Source organism: Acomys russatus, chromosome 19 (genome assembly GCF_903995435.1).
Source record: "Acomys russatus chromosome 19, mAcoRus1.1, whole genome shotgun sequence".
NCBI lineage: Eukaryota > Metazoa > Chordata > Mammalia > Rodentia > Muridae > Acomys > Acomys russatus.
Genome location: NC_067155.1, coordinates 14,406,566 through 14,427,926, shown reverse-complemented (window position 1 = coordinate 14,427,926; position 21,361 = coordinate 14,406,566). Strand labels below are relative to the sequence as shown.

At 52.4% G+C, this 21,361-nt stretch overlaps 1 protein-coding gene across 1 annotated transcript; it reads left to right on the top strand.

Annotated features, from left to right (window-relative positions):
- Positions 1–9,356: 9,356 nt before the first annotated feature.
- On the top strand, positions 9,357–20,909 carry Ceacam19 (CEA cell adhesion molecule 19). Its single transcript, XM_051162014.1, has 7 exons — positions 9,357–9,450; positions 10,731–11,171; positions 16,458–16,611; positions 16,782–16,828; positions 17,874–17,959; positions 19,915–19,956; positions 20,842–20,909. Exons 1-7 carry the CDS (start codon positions 9,357–9,359, stop codon positions 20,893–20,895), a joined length of 918 nt encoding a protein of 305 aa, XP_051017971.1. The 3' UTR covers positions 20,896–20,909.
- The last annotated feature ends 452 nt before the right edge of the window (positions 20,910–21,361 follow it).

Genomic DNA, 21,361 nt, shown 5'->3' with positions numbered 1-21,361 from the left:
TCCCCACGCACGTGGTGGCAACTATGGGCACACACAAACTAATTCAATGGTACTTAAAAAATACAAATAAAATAAGAAAGTCATGTGGGTCTCGAGTGTCACAACCACGTGCAGCTGAAAGTCTGGGGGCCAGTAGGCTGGGGCTGACTGTGAGGCTAGGCTGTGGTGCCATGTGTGGTTGGCTGGAGGGCAGGTGGGAGTGGATGGGGATGGGGGGAGGGGAGGGACATTAGGGGAGGAGGGAGCCTGTCTGCTCCTCATCCATTGTTTCAAGATTCAGACTCAGCAAAGAAGCCAACCCCTTCTTCCATGAGCGTCTAAACACGGGAAAGTCCTCGGCGCAGCATCCACTCTCTGGCCTCACTCGCTTGCCTCTTATATTATTTTCATAGCCTAAATGTTCATCATGCGTTCATTTATTTATTGTTGTTGTTGTTGGGGTTTTGCTTGTTTGTTTTTGTTTGAGTCAGGGTTTCTCTGTGTTAACCTTGGCTCATCCTGGACTCACCTTTTAGACCAGGCTGGCCTCGAACTCACAGCGATGCACTTGCCTGTGCCTCCCCAGCGCTGGGATTAAGGCATGTGCCACCACCACCCGCGGCCTTGTTTGGTTTTAAGACTAGGTTTTCCTACATAGCCCTGGCTGTCCTGTAACTCAGAGGTCAGCCTGCCTCTACATGCCGAGTGTGGGATTAAAGGTGTGTGATACTGTGAGTGCCCATCTGGCTTTTTAACTTATCTTGTTTTACAGAGCCTCTTGCTGGCCTGCAGCTCACAATTCGGCTAGGCTGACTAGCTATGCAGCCCCAGGGTTCCTCCTGTCCTGTCCTCACCTTCCCATTGCCGGGTCACAAGCACACACCACAGCACAATTATGTTTTTTGTGTAGGTGTGGGAATTGAACCCGGGTCCTTTGGAAGCCCAGGCAGTGCTCTGAACCACTGAGCAGTCTCTCCAGCCCCCAGCACATGAGTTGGCTTTTTGATTGTTTGTTTGTTTTGTTTTGTTATTTTGGGGTGGTTTTTTTTTGGTTTTTTTGTTTTTGTTTTTTTTTTTGGTTTTTCGAGACAAGGTTTCGAAACAGCCTTGGCTGTCCTAGACTTGTTCTGCAGACCAGGCTGGCCTTGAACTCACAATGATCCGCCTGCCTCTGCCTCCCGAGTGCTAGGATTAAAGGCGTGAGCCACCACGCCCGGCATGAGGTTTTTTTTTTAAATGTGGGTGCTGCGGCTTGAACTCGGGTCCTGAAGCTTGTAAAGGAAACACTTTAGCTTTCCCCCAGCCCTTTTGGGTATGTTTGAAAGTGTGCGCAAGCCCACGTAGGTGAGTGAAGTTCCCACAGTGGCCTCAAGATGGCACCAGATGCCGGCAAATGAAGTTAGTAACAGCCTTGAGCTGCCACTCAGGTGTTTGCAATACAAGCTGGGTCCTCTTAAACAGCAGCCCACGGGTCTCAGGTGCTGACCCGTGGTGTTTCCAGCCCCTCTGCAAAAAACAGCCTCTATTCTCAACCTGTGGGACAAGATCCAAGTGACCTTTTCATAGGTTCCCAAAGCAGATTTTCCTTTCTTTCTTTCTTTTTCTTTTCTTTTCTTTCTTTTTTTTTTTTTTTTTTTTTCTTGAGACAGGATTTTTCTATGTTATCTTGGCTGTCCTGGACTCACTTTGTAGACCAGGCTGGCCTTGACCTCACAATGATACGCCTGCCTCTGCGTCCCAAGTGCTGGGATTAAAGGCGTGTGCCCCCACGCCCGGCATGAGTTTTTTTTTAAATGTGGGTGCTGCGGCTTGAACTCGGGTCCTGAAGCTTGTAAAGGAAGCACTTTAACTTTCCCCCAGCCCTTTTGGATATGTTTAAAAGTGTGCGCAAGCCCACGTAGGTGAGTGAAGTTCCCACAGAGGCCTCAAGATGGCACCAGACGCCGGCAAATGAAGTTAGTAACAGCCTTGAGCTGCCACTCAGGTGTTTGCAATACAAGCTGGGTCCTCTTAAAGAGCAGCCACGGGTCTCAGGTGCTGACCCGTGCTGTTTCCAGCCCCTCTGGAAAAAACAGCCTCTATTCTCAACCTGTGGGACAAGATCCAAGTGACCTTTTCACAGGTTCCCAAAGCAGATTTTCTTTCTCTTTCCCTTCCTTCCTTCCTTCCTTTCTTTCTTTTTTTCTTGAGACAGGATTTTTCTGTTATCTTGGCTGTCCTGGACTCACTTTGTAGACCAGGCTGGCCTTGACCTCACAATGATACGCCTGCCTCTGCGTCCCAAGTGCTGGGATTAAAGGCGTGTGCCCCCACACCCGGCATGAGTTTTTTTTTTTCAATGTGGGTGCTGCGGCTTGAACTCGGGTCCTGAAGCTTGTAAAGGAAGCACTTTAACTTTCCCCCAGCCCTTTTGGATATGTTTAAAAGTGTGCGCAAGCCCACGTAGGTGAGTGAAGTTCCCACAGAGGCCTCAAGATGGCACCAGACGCTGGCAAATGAAGTTAGTAACAGCCTTGAGCTGCCACTCAGGTGTTTGCAATACAAGCTGGGTCCTCTTAAAGAGCAGCCGCGGGTCTCAGGTGCTGACCCGTGCTGTTTCCAGCCCCTCTGGAAAAAACAGCCTCTATTCTCAACCTGTGGGACAAGATCCAAGTGACCTTTTCACAGGTTCCCAAAGCAGATTTTCTTTCTCTTTCCCTTCCTTCCTTCCTTTCTTTCTTTTTTTCTTGAGACAGGATTTTTCTGTTATCTTGGCTGTCCTGGACTCACTTTGTAGACCAGGCTGGCCTTGAACTCACAATGATACGCCTGCCTCTGCGTCCCAAGTGCTGGGATTAAAGGCGTGTGCCACCACACCCGGCACGAGTTTTTTTAAATGTGGGTTCTGCGGCTTGAACTCGGGTCCTGAAGCTCTAAAGGAAACACTTTGCTTTCCCCCAGCCCTTTTGGGTATGTTTATGTGCGCAACCCCATGTAGTTGAGTGCAGTTCCCACAGTGGCCTCAAGATGGCACCAGATCCCGGCAAATGACGTTAGTAACAGCCTTGAGCTGCCACTCAGGTGTTTGCAATACAATCTCGGTCCTCTTAAAGAGCAGCCACGTTTCTCAGGTGCCGACCCGTGGTCTTTCAAGCCCCTCTGGGAAAAACAGCCTCTATTCTCAACCTGTGGGTCAAGGTCCGTTGGAGGGACAAGTGACCTTTTCACCGATGCCCTTCCTACCATGGTAACCATATACTGTATAGGCCATACAAAGCCCCCAGCAGCAGCGACTGTGGCAAAGTCATCTTTCCGGTGTCACCCCTCACCCAGCATCGTGTTCACACCTAACGGAAGGCCTCCCAGTGCAGCCAGGGCCAGGAAGCCTTCATCGGCAGCCCCAGTCTGGGACTCCATCAGCAGGTCCCCTTGGGCAGTAAGTCCTCTGTGTCCAGTACACACGAGGACACCGGACATAGCTCCCGTGTCCACATGCAACAAAGAGCTCATCCAGCCAAAAAAAAAAAAAAAAAAAAAGCGCTCCTGGTGTCCGGACTGTGGCAAGGGTTTCAGTCAGAAGTCGAGCCTTAAGACTCAGCAGAGAGTACACACGGGGGAGAAACCCTACCGGCGCCACAGCGGCGGGAAAGGCTTCAGCCACAGCTGGGATCTCACCATCCACTGCCTATTACACAGCGGAGAGAAGCCTTACAAGTGTGGGGTGTGGTGGGACGGGCTTCACAAGGCAGGCACCCCCTTGCAGAACCACGCGAGAACTCACACGGGGGGAAGCCGTACAGGTGCGGCGGGGGTGGGATGTGCATCAGCTGGAGAGCCAACCTCGACATACAGAGGCCCAACAACACGTAACACGCTTTGCTGTTCAGAGACAATATGTCTTCTTGATCTGTACATCCTCCGGGCTGGGGTTAAATATGGTGGTGAGCTGCCATGTGGGTGCTGGGAACTCTGGAAGACCTCCTGAGTTCAATTCCCAGCAACCGCATGGTGGGGCACAACCATCTGTAATGTGATCTGATGGCTTTCTTCTGACGTGCAGGCGGACATCTATATCCAGGTATAGACAGGCGAGCACTGTATATGCAATAAATAAATCTTAAAAGAAGGAAAAGAAAAAGGTTGGCATTTGGGAGACAGAGCAGGTGGATCTAAGTGAGTTCAGAGCCGGGCGGTGGTGGCACACCCCTTTAATCCCACCACTCGGGAGGCAGAGGCAGGTGGATCGCTGTGAGTTCCAGGCCAGCCTGGTCTACAAAGTGAGTCCAGGATGGCCAAGGCTGCACAGAGAAAACCTGTCTCGAAAAAACAAACAAACAAACAAACAAAAAAACTAAGTGAGTTCAGGCCAGCCTCCTCTACTAAGCCAGCCTACGACAGCAAAGCCTATTACACAGAGAAACCCTGTCTCGAAAAACCTAAAAAAAAAAAAAAAAAAAAAAAAAAATCATAGTTGGGCACAGTGGTGCCTGCCTGTAATCCCAGAACCCGGAAGGCAGAAACAAGAGGATCTCTGTGAGTTCGAGGCCAGCCTGGTTTACAAAGCAAGTCTAGGACAGCCAGGGCTACACAGAGAAACCCTGTCTCCATAAACAAAACAACAACAACAATAAAAGATGTCATGTTGGCCAGAGAGATGGCTCAGCAGGTTAAGGTACTTGTCCCCAACCATGAAGCCCTGAGTTCAATTCCTGGGACCCCAAATGATGGCACAGACTCTCCACAAGTTGTCCTCTGGTCCCCACGCACGTGGTGGCAACTATGGGCACACACAAACTAATTCAATGGTACTTAAAAAATACAAATAAAAAGATAAGAATCATGTGGGTCTCGAGTGTCACAACCACGTGCAGCTGAAAGTCTGGGGGCCAGTAGGCTGGGGCTGACTGTGAGGCTAGGCTGTGGTGCCATGTGTGGTTGGCTGGAGGGCAGGTGGGAGTGGATGGGGATGGGGGGAGGGGAGGGAGATTAGGGGAGGAGGGAACCTGTCTGCTCCTCATCCATTGTTTCAAGATTCAGACTCAGCAAAGAAGCCAACCCCTTCTTCCATGAGCGTCTAAACACGGGAAAGTCCTCGGCGCAGCATCCTCTCTCTGGCCTCACTCGCTTGCCTCTTATATTATTTTCATAGCCTAAATGTTCATCATGCGTTCATTTATTTATTGTTGTTGTTGTTGGGGTTTTGCTTGTTTGTTTTTGTTTGAGTCAGGGTTTCTCTGTGTTAACCTTGGCTCATCCTGGACTCACCTTTTAGACCAGGCTGGCCTCGAACTCACAGCGATGCACTTGCCTGTGCCTCCCCAGCGCTGGGATTAAGGCATGTGCCACCACCACCCGCGGCCTTGTTTGGTTTTAAGACTGGGTTTTCCTACATAGCCCTGGCTGTCCTGTAACTCAGAGGTCAGCCTGCCTCTACATGCCGAGTGTGGGATTAAAGGTGTGTGATACTGTGAGTGCCCATCTGGCTTTTTAACTTATCTTGTTTTACAGAGCCTCTTGCTGGCGCGCAGCTCACAATTCGGCTAGGCTGACTAGCTATGCAGCCCCAGGGTTCCTCCTGTCCTGTCCTCACCTTCCCATTGCCGGGTCACAAGCACACACCACAGCACAATTATGTTTTTTGTGTAGGTGTGGGAATTGACCCAACGTTGTTTGGAAGCCCAGGCAGTGCTCTGAACCACTGAGCCGTCTCTCCAGCCCCCAGCACATGAGTTGGCTTTTTGTTTGATTGTTTGTTTTGGTTTGGTTTGGTTTGGTTTGGTTTTTCGAGACAAGGTTTCGAGACAGCCTTGGCTGTCCTAGACTTGTTCTGCAGACCAGGCTGGCCTTGAACTCACAATGATCCGCCTGCCTCTGCCTCCCGAGTGCTAGGATTAAAGGCGTGCGCCACCACGCCCGGCATGAGTTTTTTTTTTTCAATGTGGGTGCTGCGGCTTGAACTCGGGTCCTGAAGCTTGTAAAGGAAGCACTTTAACTTTCCCCCAGCCCTTTTGGGTATGTTTATGTGCGCAAGCCCCTTTAGGTGATTGCAGTTCCCACAGTGGCCTCAAGATGGCACCAGATGCCGGCAAATGAAGTTAGTAACAGCCTTGAGCTGCCACTCAGGTGTTTGCAATACAAGCTGGGTCCTCTTAAAGAGCAGCCACGGGTCTCAGGTGCTGACCCGTGCTGTTTCCAGCCCCTCTGCAAAAAACAGCCTCTATTCTCAACCTGTGGGACAAGATCCCTTGGAGGGACAAGTGACCTTTTCACGGGTTCCCAAATATCTCTCTCTCTCTCTCTCTCTCTCTCTCTCTCTCTCTCCAGAATTTCTCTGGCTGTTCTGGACTCACTTTGTAGACCATGCTGGCCTCGAACTCTCAGCGATCCACTTGCCTCTGCCTCCCAAGTTCTGAGATTAAAGGTGTGCGCCACCATGCCCGGCCAGATCAGATTTTCATTATGATTTATAACAGTAGCAAAATTATAGGTATAAAGTTGCAACACGGAAAAAAAAAGTTCCAACAAGGGCTAGAGAGACGGCTCAGAGGTTAAGAGCACTGACTGCTCTACCAGAGGTCCTGAGTTCAATTCCCAGCAACCACACATTGGCTCACAACCATCTATAATGAGATCTGATTCCCTCCTCTGGCGGGCAGGTGTCTATGTGGACAGAGCACTGTGTATATAATAATAAATAAATCTTTAAACTTGCAACAAAAAATACTTTTATGGTTAGGGGGCCACCACAGCAGGAGAAACTACATTAAAGACTCATAGAGTTAAGAAAGTTGAGAACCACGGCTCTAAATTTACAATAAAATTGCTACATTGTGTACACACAACACACACCCACCCCACGATAGACAGAAAAGTGACTGGATTGCAGCGAGAAGAATTGAAATAGAGGATACCATCCAATAGCTACCACCATGAAGCCTTCCAGGTATCGAGAAAGTGTGGGAGCGGGGGTGGGGGGAGGCTGCAGCTCTTTTGGAGGGCTGGGGGCTTGAGTGGGGCAGGCCCAAATGGGTCCAAAGTTAAAATGAGCGGGTTGCTGACATCTGCAGTTCTGGCTGCCACTCCAAGCATGGACAGGAGGGGGCGATGTAGATACTCGTTTCTCAGTAGGTGAGATAGAGGGGCGGAGTTCTCACGGGGCAGCCTGGTGGGTAAGGGAAGATGCTGAGGGCTCCTGGCCTTGCTGCCTACTTGGCCCAGTGGGGTGTGGGGACTGTTATCCTGGCACAAAAAGCTACACTTCCTGAATGCCCCAAAGTGAGGTCTGCGGGGTGCTACCCATCACCTGCCACCACTTCATGACAGACACATACAAGCACAGCGCCTCCTCCCTGACCCCTCCCAACTCCCAGCCCCCCAACCCCACCGAACCTCCTCACCCCCCACCCCCGACCCCAGCAACTCAAGGTGCGCTGGACCAGACCCTTCACTAAAGCAGAAGCGCCTGCACCCACCCCTCCCTTCTTTTCTTTCTTTCTTTCTTTTTTTTTTTTTGTTTGTTTGTTTGTTTTGTTGGGGTTTTGTTTGTTTGTTTGTTTGTTTTGTTTTTCGAGACAGGGTTTCTCTGTGTAGCCTTGGCTGTCCTGCACTCACTTTGTAGACCAGGCTGGCCTCGAACTCACAGCGATCCGCCCGCCTCTGCCTCCCGAGTGCTGGGATTAAAGGCGTGTGCCATCACGCCCGGCCCCTCTTTTCAATAGAACCTTCTGGAATGGTTCTGGAAATGTTATGTTTACGTTGCCCAAGGTGATTGCCAGTAAATGGATGTGGCCAGCGAGTTCTTGAAAGTGCCTGTCTTGAGGAGCTAAATCCGGTTTTGCCTGTACCTGCTGAGCCATGGAGCTGCCCCAACACACATTTTGTTTTTCGGTTTTTTCCTTGTTTTGTTTTTGTTCTTGTTGTTGTTTTCCAGTATTTCAAAACAGGGTTTCTCTGTGTAGCCTTGACTGTCCTGGACTCACTTTGTAGACCAGGCTGGCCTCGAACTCACAGCGATCTCCTGAGTTCTGGGATTAAAGGCGTGTGCCACCACGCCCGGCCCAACACACATTTTAATCACCCTCACCCCCATACCCTCCCAACCTCCTTCTGCTATCACTTATTTTTATAGTTATTTCTATTTTTTATAAACTGCCAATGTGGCTTACCATTTCAGTGTCAAAACAGCCCCGAACCCGCCATCCCATGCTCAGTCCAGGAAGAGCTCAAAAACCTGCCAGAACTGGGGAACCCGCCTGCCCCTCCTACCAGCCCTCCCCAGTGCTTCACTGACCCAGATTTCACAGTTCCCATGATGCATCTGTGGCCAGCTCAGCCTCTGTCCCTTTGCATGAGCTGGGGGCAGCCTGGGACACACGCCTGCCCATTGTTTCTCTCCTGGTTCCAGGTCCCTCAGTATAGGTTGCCTCCTCCAGGGAGCCCTCCCTTCCTCATCCCCGGGGCTCCCCTAGTCCCCTTGGTTTTCATCTCTCCTCTGCTCCCAGCCTTGTCTGGGGGTGGGCCTGCAGTGGGGGCTGTGACACACACAGGGCTGGAGGCAGGTCACAGGCTGAGCACAGGAGCGGTCGCTGGATTTAGTACATGAACACTTAAAACAACCAAACAAACAAGAACTAAGGGTAGCTGAGAAGATGGCTCCAGGGGGTGAAGGTGTTTGCCACCAAGCCTGATGACCTGTGTCTGATCCCCGAGACCCACATGGTAAAGGGTGGAGGGTGGCACCCCCCACCCCCCACCCTACTCCCTGAAATCCTCACCCCTCCCCCACCCCCAGCCCCCCTCTACCTCCCAATCCCCTAACCTCCACCCTCCATCCCCCACTCCCCATCCCCCACCCCAACCCCTGCACCCCTCAACTCCCACCCCTCCACCCCCTGTTCCCCCAACTCCCGCACCCCCATCCCCCTACACACACACACACACACACACACACACACACACACACTAAATAAATGTTTAAAGAAAGAGTTGAGAGCTTTAGAGTGAACCCCCCAACAGATAAAACACCTCTGCTACTCACTGGCTCCCCCACTTTCCTGACCTTCAATTTCTCAGTCCTGGCTTCTGGAGGAGGTAGTGGGAGGGAGGAGAGATTGCTCAACCAGAGGCTGCCATGCCATTTCCCCACAGCCAGCCACAAGGAAGAGAAATGGCGGGGCTGGGGAGGAGGCCTGGGAAGTCCCCAGTCACCTTGGCAGACTGGTCCAACCAGTGTTGTGTGTGCTTCATCTCTGGGCAAGGGTGGCACCTTGAGAGGCTGGGAGAGGAGACCGTGGAAGGGGATACTGGGGCTCCGCAACCACACAGCCTGGCTGTGTCCTGAGGCACCCTCTGGGATGCCTCACTGAACTTCACTCTTGGGAGAGCTAGACCCCCACACCATGGCTCTCGGCACCTTTGCGCTCTCTACAGGAAGCAAGATGGAGATTCGAACCCAGGCCCCGGGCTGCTTCTCAAAGGGCCTCATGTTCTCAGGTAAGGAGGAAACTACCTCAATGGCCGAAGGACAAGATGGGGCAGGATAGTAGCATCACAGCTCCATCTCTATTTCATCTGTGGAATTTTCTAGAGTGTCAGAACTGTGAGGGTATGAGTTAGAGTTTGCTTCCGCACTGTGTTCTGTGGAGGGAGGGAGGGAGGGAGGGAGGGGACTAGAGACAGAGCCTGGACTGGTGAGTCACACCTATAATCCCAGCATCTGGAAGGTAGAAGGACATTCTGAGCTACATCAAAAAGCTAGCCTGGTCTACTTAAGACTTTGTCTCGCCAGGCGTGGTGGCGCACTCCTTTAATCCCAGCACTTGGGAGGCAGAGGCAGGCGGATCACTGTGAGTTCAAGGCCAGCCTGGTCTACAAAGCGAGTCTAGGACAGGCAAGGCTACACAGAGAAACCCTGTCTCGAAAAACAAAAAACAAAAAACAAACAAAAAAAAGACTTTGTCTTAAATAAAAAGCAAAACTCTAGGAAAGAGCCAGGCATGGTGGTGCATATCTGTAATGGGAACACTTTGGAGGCTGAGGCAGGAACTGGATTGCATAGTAAGTTCCAGGCAACTTTGACTCAAAATAAACAAAAATAAAAATAAAAATAAAAGGTGGTGACAATCCCTTTGATCTGAGTCCAAGGACAGCCTGTTCTACAGAGCAAGTTCCAAGACAGTCAGGGTTACAGAGAAACCCTATCTCAAAGGAAGAGAAGGAGGAGGAAGAGGAGGAGGAGGAGGAGGAGGAGGAGGAGGAGGAGGAGGAGGAGAAGAGAAGAAGAAGAAGAAGAAGAAGAAGAAGAAGAAGAAGAAGAAGAAGAAGAAGAAGAAGAAAACAAACCTAGGGAAATGGGAATTTTAGACCTATGATATAATTGGCATAATAAATAATATAATAAATATGCCTTTTTCGAGACAGGGTTTCTCTGTGTAGCCTTGGCTGTCCTAGACTCGTTTTGTAGACCAGGCTGGCCTCGAACTCACAGCGATCCACCTGCCTGTGCCTCCCAAGTGGTGAGATTAAAGGCATGCACCACCACGCCCGGCTTAGATATGCCTTTAAATGTTGGTTGAATGGGTAAATTCAGAGGGTTCAAGTGTTTAGGGACCGACCACATAGCATCGCAGGGCAGAAAATCCTTCTGCCAGTCGGGTGGCAGATCTGTGGCAGCTGTGCCTATGTTCCTACTCCTGCACCTAGGGTAGACATCACTAATCAATCTCATCATTGTTTCCAACGTGCAGCCCTCAGAGTCTGTGTTTCCAGTTGAGAGTGTGTAGAGAGGAAGGTTTGTCATCTCTGCCCAACATGCAAACTCAAGCGTCCTCCATTCCTTCCCACAGCCTTGCTTCTGGCCTTCTGGCTGCCTCAAGGCGCCCTGGCAGCTCTCCGTATCCAGATGGTTCCAGAGCAGCCTCAAAAGAACCAGGACCTTCTCCTGTCGCTCCACGGTGTCCCCGGCACTGTGCAGGACTTTATCTGGTACCTGGGGGAGGAGGCTTATGGAGGCACAAGGCTGTTTTCTTACATCCCTGGCCTACCGCGGCCTCAGAGGGATGGCGTTGCCATGGGGCAGCGAGACATCGTTGGGTTCCCCAACGGCTCCATGCTGCTTCGAGGCGCCCAGCCTTCAGACAGCGGCACCTACCAAGTGGCTGTCACCGTGAACCCCGCCTGGACACTGAAGGCCAAGGCTGAAGTCCGGGTGGCTGGTAAGTGGAAAGGCTACAGTGGGAGGAAGGGCCATGTGAAAACACCATTGCATTCGGCCTCCTGCCTCATAGGCGTTATGTGCACTGATGAGCACCTACTGTCTACCGGACCATGAATATCCCAGACTCCGTTTCATTAATTCTTCCCACGCACTGATTACTCCCGTATCCATTGATTACCTTAGGAATTGCTCGGTCCTCTTGTTCACTGGTCAAGCGTTTGTTGATGTAGCTGCTCCAGAGGAAAGGTTCGAGGGCAATAGTGACATCTAACTGAATACTTTTCCCAGATCGGGCTGATCAATAGGATGGGCTGATTGACCACTTGGGGTAGACAGCTGTGCATCTCAGAGATGTTCTACAGCCGCTCTAGACATTACTAGTTTTTTTTTTTTTTTTTTTTTTGCTGTTGTTGGTTTTTTAAAAAGATTTATTTATTTAGTACACAGTGTTCTGTCTGCATGTAACACCTGCAGGCCAGAAGAGGGCAGCAGATCTCATTGTAGGTGGTTGTGAGCCATCATGTGGTTGCTGGGAATTGAACTCAGGACCTTTGGGAGAACAGGCAGCGCTCTTAACCTCTGAGCCATCTCTCCAGCCCTTGTTGGGTTTTGTTTTGGTTTGGTTTGGTTTGGTTTTTTTGTTTTTGTTTTTTGAGACAGGGTCTCTCTGTGTAGTCTTGGCTGTCCTGTACTAACTTTGTAGACCAGGCTGACCTCGAACTCACAGCAATCCTCCTGCCTCTGCCTCCCGAGTGCTGGGATTAAAGGCTTGTACCACCACGCCTGGCAACATTACTAGTTCTTGCTACTCACAATAACCACAGTGGTGTCAGGTTTTGCCAAGTGCCCCCCAGAACTAACCTCGTCCCCACCCCCATCCCCACCCTCACCCTGCAACCAGAATAAGGACCACTACAATAGAGTAACTACTTTGTCACTTAAAGAAGTTTCCTAGCTGGGCAGTGGTGGCACACACTTTTAATCCCAGCACTCGGGAGGCGGAGGCAGGTGAATCGCTGTGAGTTCGAGGCCAGCCTGGTCTACAAAGCGAGTCCAGGACAGCCAGGGCTACACAGAGAGACCCTGTTTCTGGGGGGAAAAACGCTTCTGAGGCAGTGTTGTCTCCATTTTACAGATGGGGAAACTGAGGCAATGTGGGGATTGTACTTTGCCTGGCTCAGGAAATTAAATAAGCTAAGGTGACACAGGAAGAGGTGGGGCTGGTCATCAGAGAGGTCTCCATGAAGCAGACAACCCGTAGGTATGGTGGGGTATACATGTCACTCGGCACTGGGAAGGCTGGGCAGGGGAGGTGGGGAACTCTAAGGCAGCCTAGGCTACACAGTGAGTTCCAAGCCAGACTGGGCAACTGAACAAGACCTTGTCTCAAAAATGCCAACAGGATCAGTGAGATAGATCAAGGGGTAAAGGCTGCCAAACCTGACGGATTAGTTCTGATCTACAGGATCTGCAAAGCAAAAGAAGAAAGGCAAGGCAACAAAAGTTCTCCTTCAACTTCCACTTGCTGCTGCAGACACACACATGAATAAATAAATACACTAAAAAAAAAAAAAAAAAAAAAAGACAGGAAGTGGCGGCTCATGCCTTTAATCCTAGCACTCAGAAGCCAGAAGCAGATGAATCTCTGAGTTCGAAGCCAGCCTGGTCTACAGAACAAGTTCCAGGAGAGCCAAGGCTACACAGAGAAACTTGTCTTGAGAAACAGAAAGAAAGAAAGAAAGAAAGAAAGAAAGAAAGAAAGAAAGAGAGGAGAGAGAGAGAGGAAAAAAATCACACCCCCAGCCCCTCACTAGGGCGTTCTAGGCAGGGGCTCTACCACTGAGCCACGCCCCCAGCCCCTCACCGGGGGATTCTAGGCAGGGGCTCTACCACTGAGCCACGCCCCCAGCCCCTCACTGGGGGATTCTAGGCAGGGGCTCTACCACTGAGCCACGCCCCTAGCCCCTCACTGGGGGGATTCTAGGCAGGGGCTCTACCACTGAGCCACGCCCCCAGCCCCTCACTGGGGATTCTAGGCAGGGGCTCTACCACTGAGCCACGCCCCCAGCCCCTCACTGGGGGATTCTAGGCAGGGGCTCTACCACTGAGCCACGCCCCCAGCCCCTCACTGGGGGATTCTAGGCAGGGGCTCTACCACTGAGCCACGCCCCCAGCCCCTCACTGGGGGATTCTAGGCAGGGGCTCTACCACTGAGCCACGCCCCCAGCTCCTCACTGGGGGATTCTAAGCAGGGGCTGGACCACTGAGCCACGCCCCCAGCCCCTCACTGGGGGATTCTAGGCAGGGGCTCTACCACTGAGCCACGCCCCCAGCCCCTCACTGGGGGATTCTAGGCAGGGGCTCTACCACTGAGCCACGCCCCCAGCCCCTCACTGGGGGATTCTAGGCAGGGGCTCTACCACTGAGCCACGCCCCCAGCCCCTCACTGGGGGATTCTAGGCAGGGGCTCTACCACTGAGCCACGCCCTCAGCCCCTCACTGGGGGATTCTAGGCAGGGGCTCTACCACTGAGCCACGCCCCCAGCCCCTCACTGGGGGATTCTAGGCAGGGGCTCTACCACTGAGCCACGCCCCCAGCCCCTCACTGGGGGATTCTAGGCAGGTGCTCTACCACTGAGCAGTACCCCAGTTTCCTCAGCTGTTGCTAACTCTATCCCTGTATTTATACAGTGTCACTGATGGTTGATTACAAGACAGTGTCCCACATTCAAAGAAGAGGGCTAAGACAGGCGGTGGTGGTACACACCTTTAATTCCAGCTCTTGGGATGCAGAGGCAGGCGAATGAGTTGGAGGCCAGCCTGGTCTACAGAGTGAGTTACAGGACAGCCAGGGATACACAGAGAAACCCTGTCTGGAAAAACAAAAACAAACAAACAGACAGACAAAAAAAAAAAAAAAAAAACAGAGCGAGAGACAGAGAGAGAGAGAGATGAGACCCTCAAGTTTTTCAGAATAAACAAGTCATAGCACAGAAGAACACAGAGTGGGAGACACGGTTTCCATCTGGACCTTGGAAATTATTTACTTCAAGCACTGGGGAGGCAGAGGCAGGTAGATCGCGGTGAGTTTGAGGCCAGCCTGGTCTACAAAGCGAGTCCAGGACAGCCAAGGCTACACAGAAAGACTATGTCTCCAGGGGGAAAAAAGAAAGAAAGAAAAGTAACATGTTACCAAAGGAGACCATTTACTGTGAGGAGACTGTTCCTGTCTGATGGGCAGTGGTGAGGAAGTGACGAAGGACTCAGAACACGTTAGAAACCATCAGCCCAAGGCCTTGAGCCCTTCGTGGGTTGAGATGCAAGCCCAGCCAGATGACTGACATAGAAGGATGGAAAATCTAAAGCCAGTGTGGGCAACTTAATGAAATCCTGCCTCCAAATTACAGAAAGGGCGGGGGGGGAGGAAAAAGTGGGGACGAGAAAGGGGAAAAAATGATTGATTTTAAAAAATGATTTGCAGGGCTCTCGGGGAGATGGCTCGCAGATGAGAGCTCTGACTGCTTTTCCAGAGGACCCGGGCTCGGTTCCCAGCACCCACATGATGGTTCACCACTGTCTAGAGCTCCAGTTCCAGGGCATCCAATGCCCCCTCTTGCCTCTGCAAGCACGCGGCATGCACATGGTACGCAGACATACATGCAGGCAAAACACTCATACACATACAAAAAATAAAATAAAATAACATTTTACATAGGTTGTACATGTGGCTCAGTGGGCAGAGTGCTGGCCTAGCACACTTGAAGTCCTGGGTTAAATCCCCAGAAACATGTAGGCTGCATATGATCCTGGGACTGGGCAAGTCTCAGAGGCAGGAGGATCCCTCGAATTTGCTGGTCACCACTCAGCCTAGACAGAGAGTGAACTCCAGGCTGAGTGACAGACACTGTGAAGAAGAAGAAGAAGAAGAAGAAGAAGAAGAAGAAGAAGAAGAAGAAGAAGAAGAAGAAGAAGAAGAAGAGGAGGAGGAGGAGGAGGAGGAGGAGGAGGAGGAGGAGGAGGAGGAAGAGGAAGAAGAAGAAAAGAAAAACAAAGAAAGAAAGGTAGAGCCAGGTAATGGTGGCTCATGCCTTTAATCCCAGCACTCAGGAGGCAGAGGCAGGGGGATCACTATGAGTTTGAGGATAGCCTGGTCTACAAATCAAGTCCACAACAACCAGAGACTATACAGAGAAACCTTGTTTCGGGGTGGGGGGGAGCAGGAGGAAGAAATTGACTGAGAAAGACACTTGACATCAATGTCCGGTCTGCACCTGCATGCACCCAAATGCAACCCCTGCATACATGTGGGCATGAACATGAATATGAAGAAGTCCAGGGTCATCCTTAGCTATATAGTAAATTTGAGGCCAGTCTGGGCTATAGGAGATCCTCTCTCAAAATCATAACACTTAATAGTAACTTACAAAAAGGGGCTGAGAAGATACAGCTCAGCAGCGGAGCCCCTGTCTAGAACCTTCTAGTGAGGGGCTAGAAGTGTGATTCAGTGGTAGAGCCCCTGCCTAGAATCCCCCAGTGAGGGGCTGGGGGTGTGGCTCAGTGGTAGAGCCCCTGCCTAGAATCCCCCAGTGAGGGGCTGGGGGCGTGGCTCAGTGGTAGAGCCCCTGCCTAGAATCCCCCAGTGAGGGGCTGGGGGCGTGGCTCAGTGGTAGAGCCCCTGCCTAGAATCCCCCAGTGAGGGGCTGGGGGCGTGGCTCAGTGGTAGAGCCCTTGCCTAGAATCCCCCAGTGAGGGGCTGGGGGTGTGGCTCAGTGGTAGAGCCCCTGCCTAGAATTCCCCAGTGAGGGGCTGGGGGTGTGGCTCAGTGGTAGAGCCCCTGCCTAGAATCCCCCAGTGAGGGGCTGGGGGTGTGGCTCAGTGGTAGAGCCCCTGCCTAGAATCCCCCAGTGAGGGGCTGGGGGTGTGGCTCAGTGGTAGAACCCCTGCCTAGAATCCCCCAGTGAGGGGCTGGAGGCATGGCTCAGTGGTAGAGCCCCTGCCTAGAATCCCCCAGTGAGGGGCTGGGGGCGTGGCTCAGTGGTAGAACCCCTGCCTAGAATCCTCCAGTGAGGGGCTGGGGGTGTGGCTCAGTGGTAGAGCCCCTGCCTAGAATCCCCCAGTGAGGGGCTGGGGGTGTGGCTCAGTGGTAGAGCCCCTGCCTAGAATCCCCCAGTGAGGGGCTGGCAGTGCGGGTCAGTGGTGGAGTGGGTGCCTAGCATGGCACTGTAAAGTAAATAATCAGGTGAGAACAGACAAACGTCTTCACTCACACAACCCTGACTCCCAGATGCGCGCCAGTTCTCAGCCACTGGACACCTGCCCCTCAATGCCGGGATCATGGCAGCTACCATCATTGGAAGTCTTGTTATGGGGTCGCTGCTTGTCAGTGGCATTGCCTACCTCCTGGTCACTCGAAGCCGGAAGGACCAGAGGAGCCTCAGGTACAGGTCACAGACCTCCCTCTATGTCCTCCATCCCCTCTTTTACCCATCTTGCCATCTGTCATCCCCAGGTTGGGTAAGGGTCAGGGCAACAGGGAGGCAGACTCTCCGGGCTGTTGGGGTCCCCTGCCCCAACCTCAGCATCTCAGGGTTCTTCTATGTACCCCTAGGAGTCCAGCTACACAGAAGCCAGACATGAACACCAGCCCTGAATCAGGTAAGCCAAGAGGATGTCTTTCCACTCAGGTTGTTTTTGTTTTTGTTTTTGTTTTTGGCTTTTCCAGACAGGGTTTCTCTGTGTAGCCTTGGCTGTCCTGGACTCGCTCTGTAGACCAGGCTGGCCTCGAACTCACAGTGATCCACCTGCCTCTGCCTCCCGAGTGCTGGGATTAAAGGCATGCGCCACCACTGCCCAGCTCCACCCAGTCTTTCTGTGTCTCTCACTCAGGGGTCTGTAGTCCCACACACAGTCAGAGCCCACTGGGACCCTTGGACTCACTGAGGGGATCAGAAAGGACTAGGCCCCCTGTAAACCTACAAGGTCCCTGCTCCTAACTAGTCCCCTGCTCATGAAGCCTTCTATGGCTCCCCAAGTGCCCTGGGACAGACTTCTGTCTCCCTAGGGTGCTTCTCAGGTCCCTCACGTTCTTCACACAGTAGGCTCTCTCGCCAGGCTCCGGCTGGCTCCCCTCCAGCCTCTGCCCAGCTCTCACTTCTCGCTGTCTCAGATCACCTCTCCTCAAAGTAGCCCTCCCTGACATCCAGGCTGGTCAGGCACCTGTTTCTGTTTCTGTTTCTTTTCTTTTGGTTTGTTTGTTTGTTTGTTTGTGTTTTGAGACAGGGTTTCTCTGTGTAGCCTTGGCTGTCCTGGAACTCTCTCTGTAGACCAGGCTGGCCTCAAACTCACAGAGATCCATTTGCCTCTGCTTTCCGAGTGCTGGGATTAAAGGCGTGCGCCACCATTGTCCAGCCCTGGTTCTGTGTTTCTATATTCCGTCCCTGCCCCCTCAACCCCGTGCCCCATCACTCACTCCTAGCCTTGTTCTCTCAGGGAATGGGTCTCTCCTCCCCCAGGGGACTTGGAGTACTAGGAGGGCAGGGCCTGGATTATCTGGGCCACCACTGTGTCCCCAGCACACAGGTGGCAGGAGGAGGGGTCTGCACAAATGTCGGTTGAGGGGCTGAGTGAGTGCAGAGGACAAGTGGGCCGAGCTGGCCCACAGGAGTCACCTGCCAGTGGGATCCCTTCCTCTCTGCTTCAGGTGACAGTAACATCTACGAAGTGATGCCATGTCCAGTCTACCTGATGTCCCCCGTAGGTGACATGGGGCCAGTGAACCCAGCCATGGTGAGTCCTATCCCCTGAGAGCTTGCTTCTCACAAGGCCCCTTCCCCCGAGTTAACCATGGTGCGTGGGTGCCTCTCTTCAGTCCACCCGTTCTTTCTTCCTGTCCTTCCTTCATGTATGTCGGGGGACAGGAGAAGGGGGACACATGCCACAACATGCATGAGGAGGTCAGAGGACAACTTATTGTGGAGTCAGTTCTCGCCTTCCGCCGTTTGAGTGCGAGGAATCGAACTCAGATAGTCGGCGTTTGTGGCAAGCACCTTGCCCACATCGAGCCCTCTTGCCAGCCGCTCCCTCCAATTCTTGTGTGTCTCTTTGCCCGGGACAGGGTCCAACGAAAGCTACAGCAAGGACTCCACCCGAGTTCAGCTGGTGAAACAGTGGGTTTACCGGTGTTACTTGCAGGATTGTGGGTGATTCTGGCAGCCACACCCCAGCACTGGTGACAACTCACAAAAGCCACACTATGTGCAGACAGAGTCACCAAAGAGTCACTTTTCCCTATCAACTACCACCCCAGCACATGGGCGCTGGAGGCAGGAGAATCAAGAGTTTAAAGTCAAACTTGAAGCTGGGTGTGGTGGCGCACGCCTGTAATCCTAGAGTCAGAGGCAGGCGGATCTCTGTGAGTTCGAGGCCAGCCTGGTCTACAAAGCGAGTCCAGGACAGCCAAGGCTACACAGAGAAATCCTGTCAGCCATTAGCTTGAGGCCAGCCTGGGTTAGATTGAGACCCTGTCTCAAAAAAACAACACAAGGAGGGAGGGGACAGGAGTTGGCTGGAGAGATGGCTCGGCACTTTCTTGCTACTTTTGAGGACCCAGCACCCACATTGGACAGCTCCCAGCCTCCTGAAACTGCATCTCCAGGGAACCTGATGCCCTGTACTGGCCCTCGGTGGATAGCCACATGCACATGACTTGTGTTACACCCACACACACACACACAGAGATACACAGACACATATACAGATACACACAGATATACATACAGACACACACATCCACACACAGGCAACATATCACACACACTCACACATATAGACACACTGATAAAAATTAAAAGAAACCAGTCGGGCAGTGGTGGCGCTCGCCTTTAATCCCAGCACTCGAGAGGCAGAGGCAGGGGGATCGCTATGAGTTCGAGGCCAGCCTGGTCTACAAAGTGAGTCCAGGACAACCAAGGCTACATAGAGAAACTCTGCCTTGAAAAAAAGAAAGAAGGAAAAGAAAAAAAGAAAGAAGGAAAAGAAAGAAAGAAAGAAAGAAAGAAAGAAAGAAAGAAAGAAAGAAAGAAATTTTTGAAGGTTCAGGAAAACAAGGATCTGGAGAAATAGCTGAAGCTGGTAAAGACATTTGCCCCAGTGACCTGGGAACCGAGTTCCATCGCTGCAGCCCACACAAAAGCCAAAGAAAACCGATTCCACAAACTCATCCTCAGTCCTCCATATGTGTACAGTGCCATGCCCCCTACGTACAATAATTATTTTTCAAGACAGGGTCTCTCTGTGTAGCCTTGGCTGTCCGAGAACTCGCTCTGTAGATTAGGCTGGCCTGGAACTCACCGAGATCCCCCGGCCTCTGCGTCCCAAGTGCTGGGATTAAAGGTGTTGCTACCACCGCCTGGCAATAATAATATTTTTTAAAGGCAGACAGAGACAGAGAGAGAATGTAAAAACAAAGACAAAAACAAAAAGCAAACACACACACACACACACACACACAGGCTAACTACTTAAACCCCGTGTTAGGGAGAAGCTAAGCATTCATGATGTGATTGGCCGGCACCTGAGTACCACAAATGTCAGGCCCACTGCCTAAGGTGTGCTCCCTGCAATCAGGAAGCTTATAACCAGAAGGCCAAGGGGGACTCTGAATCCAGGCATGTATGTCATAACAACAGGGTCAAAGATTATAGGGCACAAGGAACCCCTTCACCTGTACCTCTCCCTTGCAGAGCCAGCCTCCACCTGCATCCCAGGAGAACCAGCCCTACCAGGTACGTACAAGCCCCACCCCCATCCCTCACCCCCACACCCCCTCCACCACCCCCCTTCAAGAACCTCACTGAGCAGCAGATGGTTCCCCCACCCCACCCCGCCGCCGCCGCACCCTGCGCAGGAAATGCCCAGTAAGACCTGTTACCCCTTCCTTGAGACTGACCGCTGAACAAGCCCCTTGGCCTCCTGGACCTGGGGTCTTCCTCTGTAGAAATGACCAAAAGCGTCACGTCTGTCCAAGGTAAACACGGTCCAGAGAGGGAAAGGAGATTTCTCAGGGTCACACAGCAGAACAGATTAAGCCGTGATGGAACACCACTCCATGAAGCCACCTATTTCAGGATTGGGTCTCAAGTCTCTCCACGCGGTCCCGTCCCTTCTGTCTCTTCAGTGCCTGTCTACGTAGGTGTGTTTCTCGGCTCTTCTGCGCTCTCTCTCTCTCTCTCTCACGTGCACACTTGTGTTCGAGCACACACACTTGCATGCACAGGTGCACACGTGTGCTCACACACACGCACACTCGTGCTCGAGCACACGGGCACACGTGCACACACACGTACTCGCGCCTGCACGCACGTGCACACACACAGGCACACAGGCGCTCGCACACACATGCACATGTGCACGCTCACACACACACACATACACACAATTTTTTCTTCACAGCTCACTCTACCTTCTCCCATCTGCCCCTGCCCTCGCCTGCTAGTTTGCAGTCCATCTCTCCTACTCCCTAACACCCCATAACGAACGCTGGGGCTCAATCCTAGTTCCATTCTGTCATACTCTGCCCGCCCCTCCCCATGCCCCTGCCCCCTGCCCCCCGCAGTTCCTCTTTCACCTCCGCCTCCCCTGCCCCTCACAGTTCTCCTCACTCCTCCTAGGACCTACTAAACCCCGACCCGGCCCCATACTGCCAGCTGGTGCCAACTTCCTGATGGCCTCTGGACCCCCGGCGGCCCAGAAGACAGAATTTCTGCCTTCCGGACCCCACCCCGTCAGCGCCTCACACTTGCGGAAACGCTACACGTGGCACCCACAGGACAAAGCTGCTGGGAACTGGCAAGATGGGCGCTGCCATAGACCCAGCATCTCAAGTACCCGCAGGGACAGATCCCCAGTGTCCCAGCGACCTTCACCTTCTGGTCTGTGCTTCTGGCAGCTCTGCGGGGGGCCACCTGCCTAAGAAAACAGCCAGTGTCCCCATCCGTGTCTTTTGGGTGTGATAAGAAAAGCCTTGGGTCTACCTCAAAGGTCCCCCACCATAAAATCCCGTCCTACCTCAACCAGAAGCTCCTTCCTTGAGGAGAAAGCGCTTCCAGAACCACAGGGGTTCTCAACCTGTGGGCCGTGATCTCTTTGGGGGGGCGCGTCTAATGACACTTTCACACTTAGGGGTCGCCT

Excerpts from the sequence above, each read along its gene's own strand:
- Ceacam19 (XM_051162014.1), top strand. The coding sequence starts at position 9,357 with ATGGCTCTCGGCACCTTTGCGCTCTCTACAGGAAGCAAGATGGAGATT. Across the intron at positions 11,172-16,457 it reads GGCTGAAGTCCGGGTGGCTG|ATGCGCGCCAGTTCTCAGCC; the intron begins GTAAGTGGAAAG and ends CCTGACTCCCAG. Across the intron at positions 16,829-17,873 it reads GAACACCAGCCCTGAATCAG|GTGACAGTAACATCTACGAA; the intron begins GTAAGCCAAGAG and ends TCTCTGCTTCAG.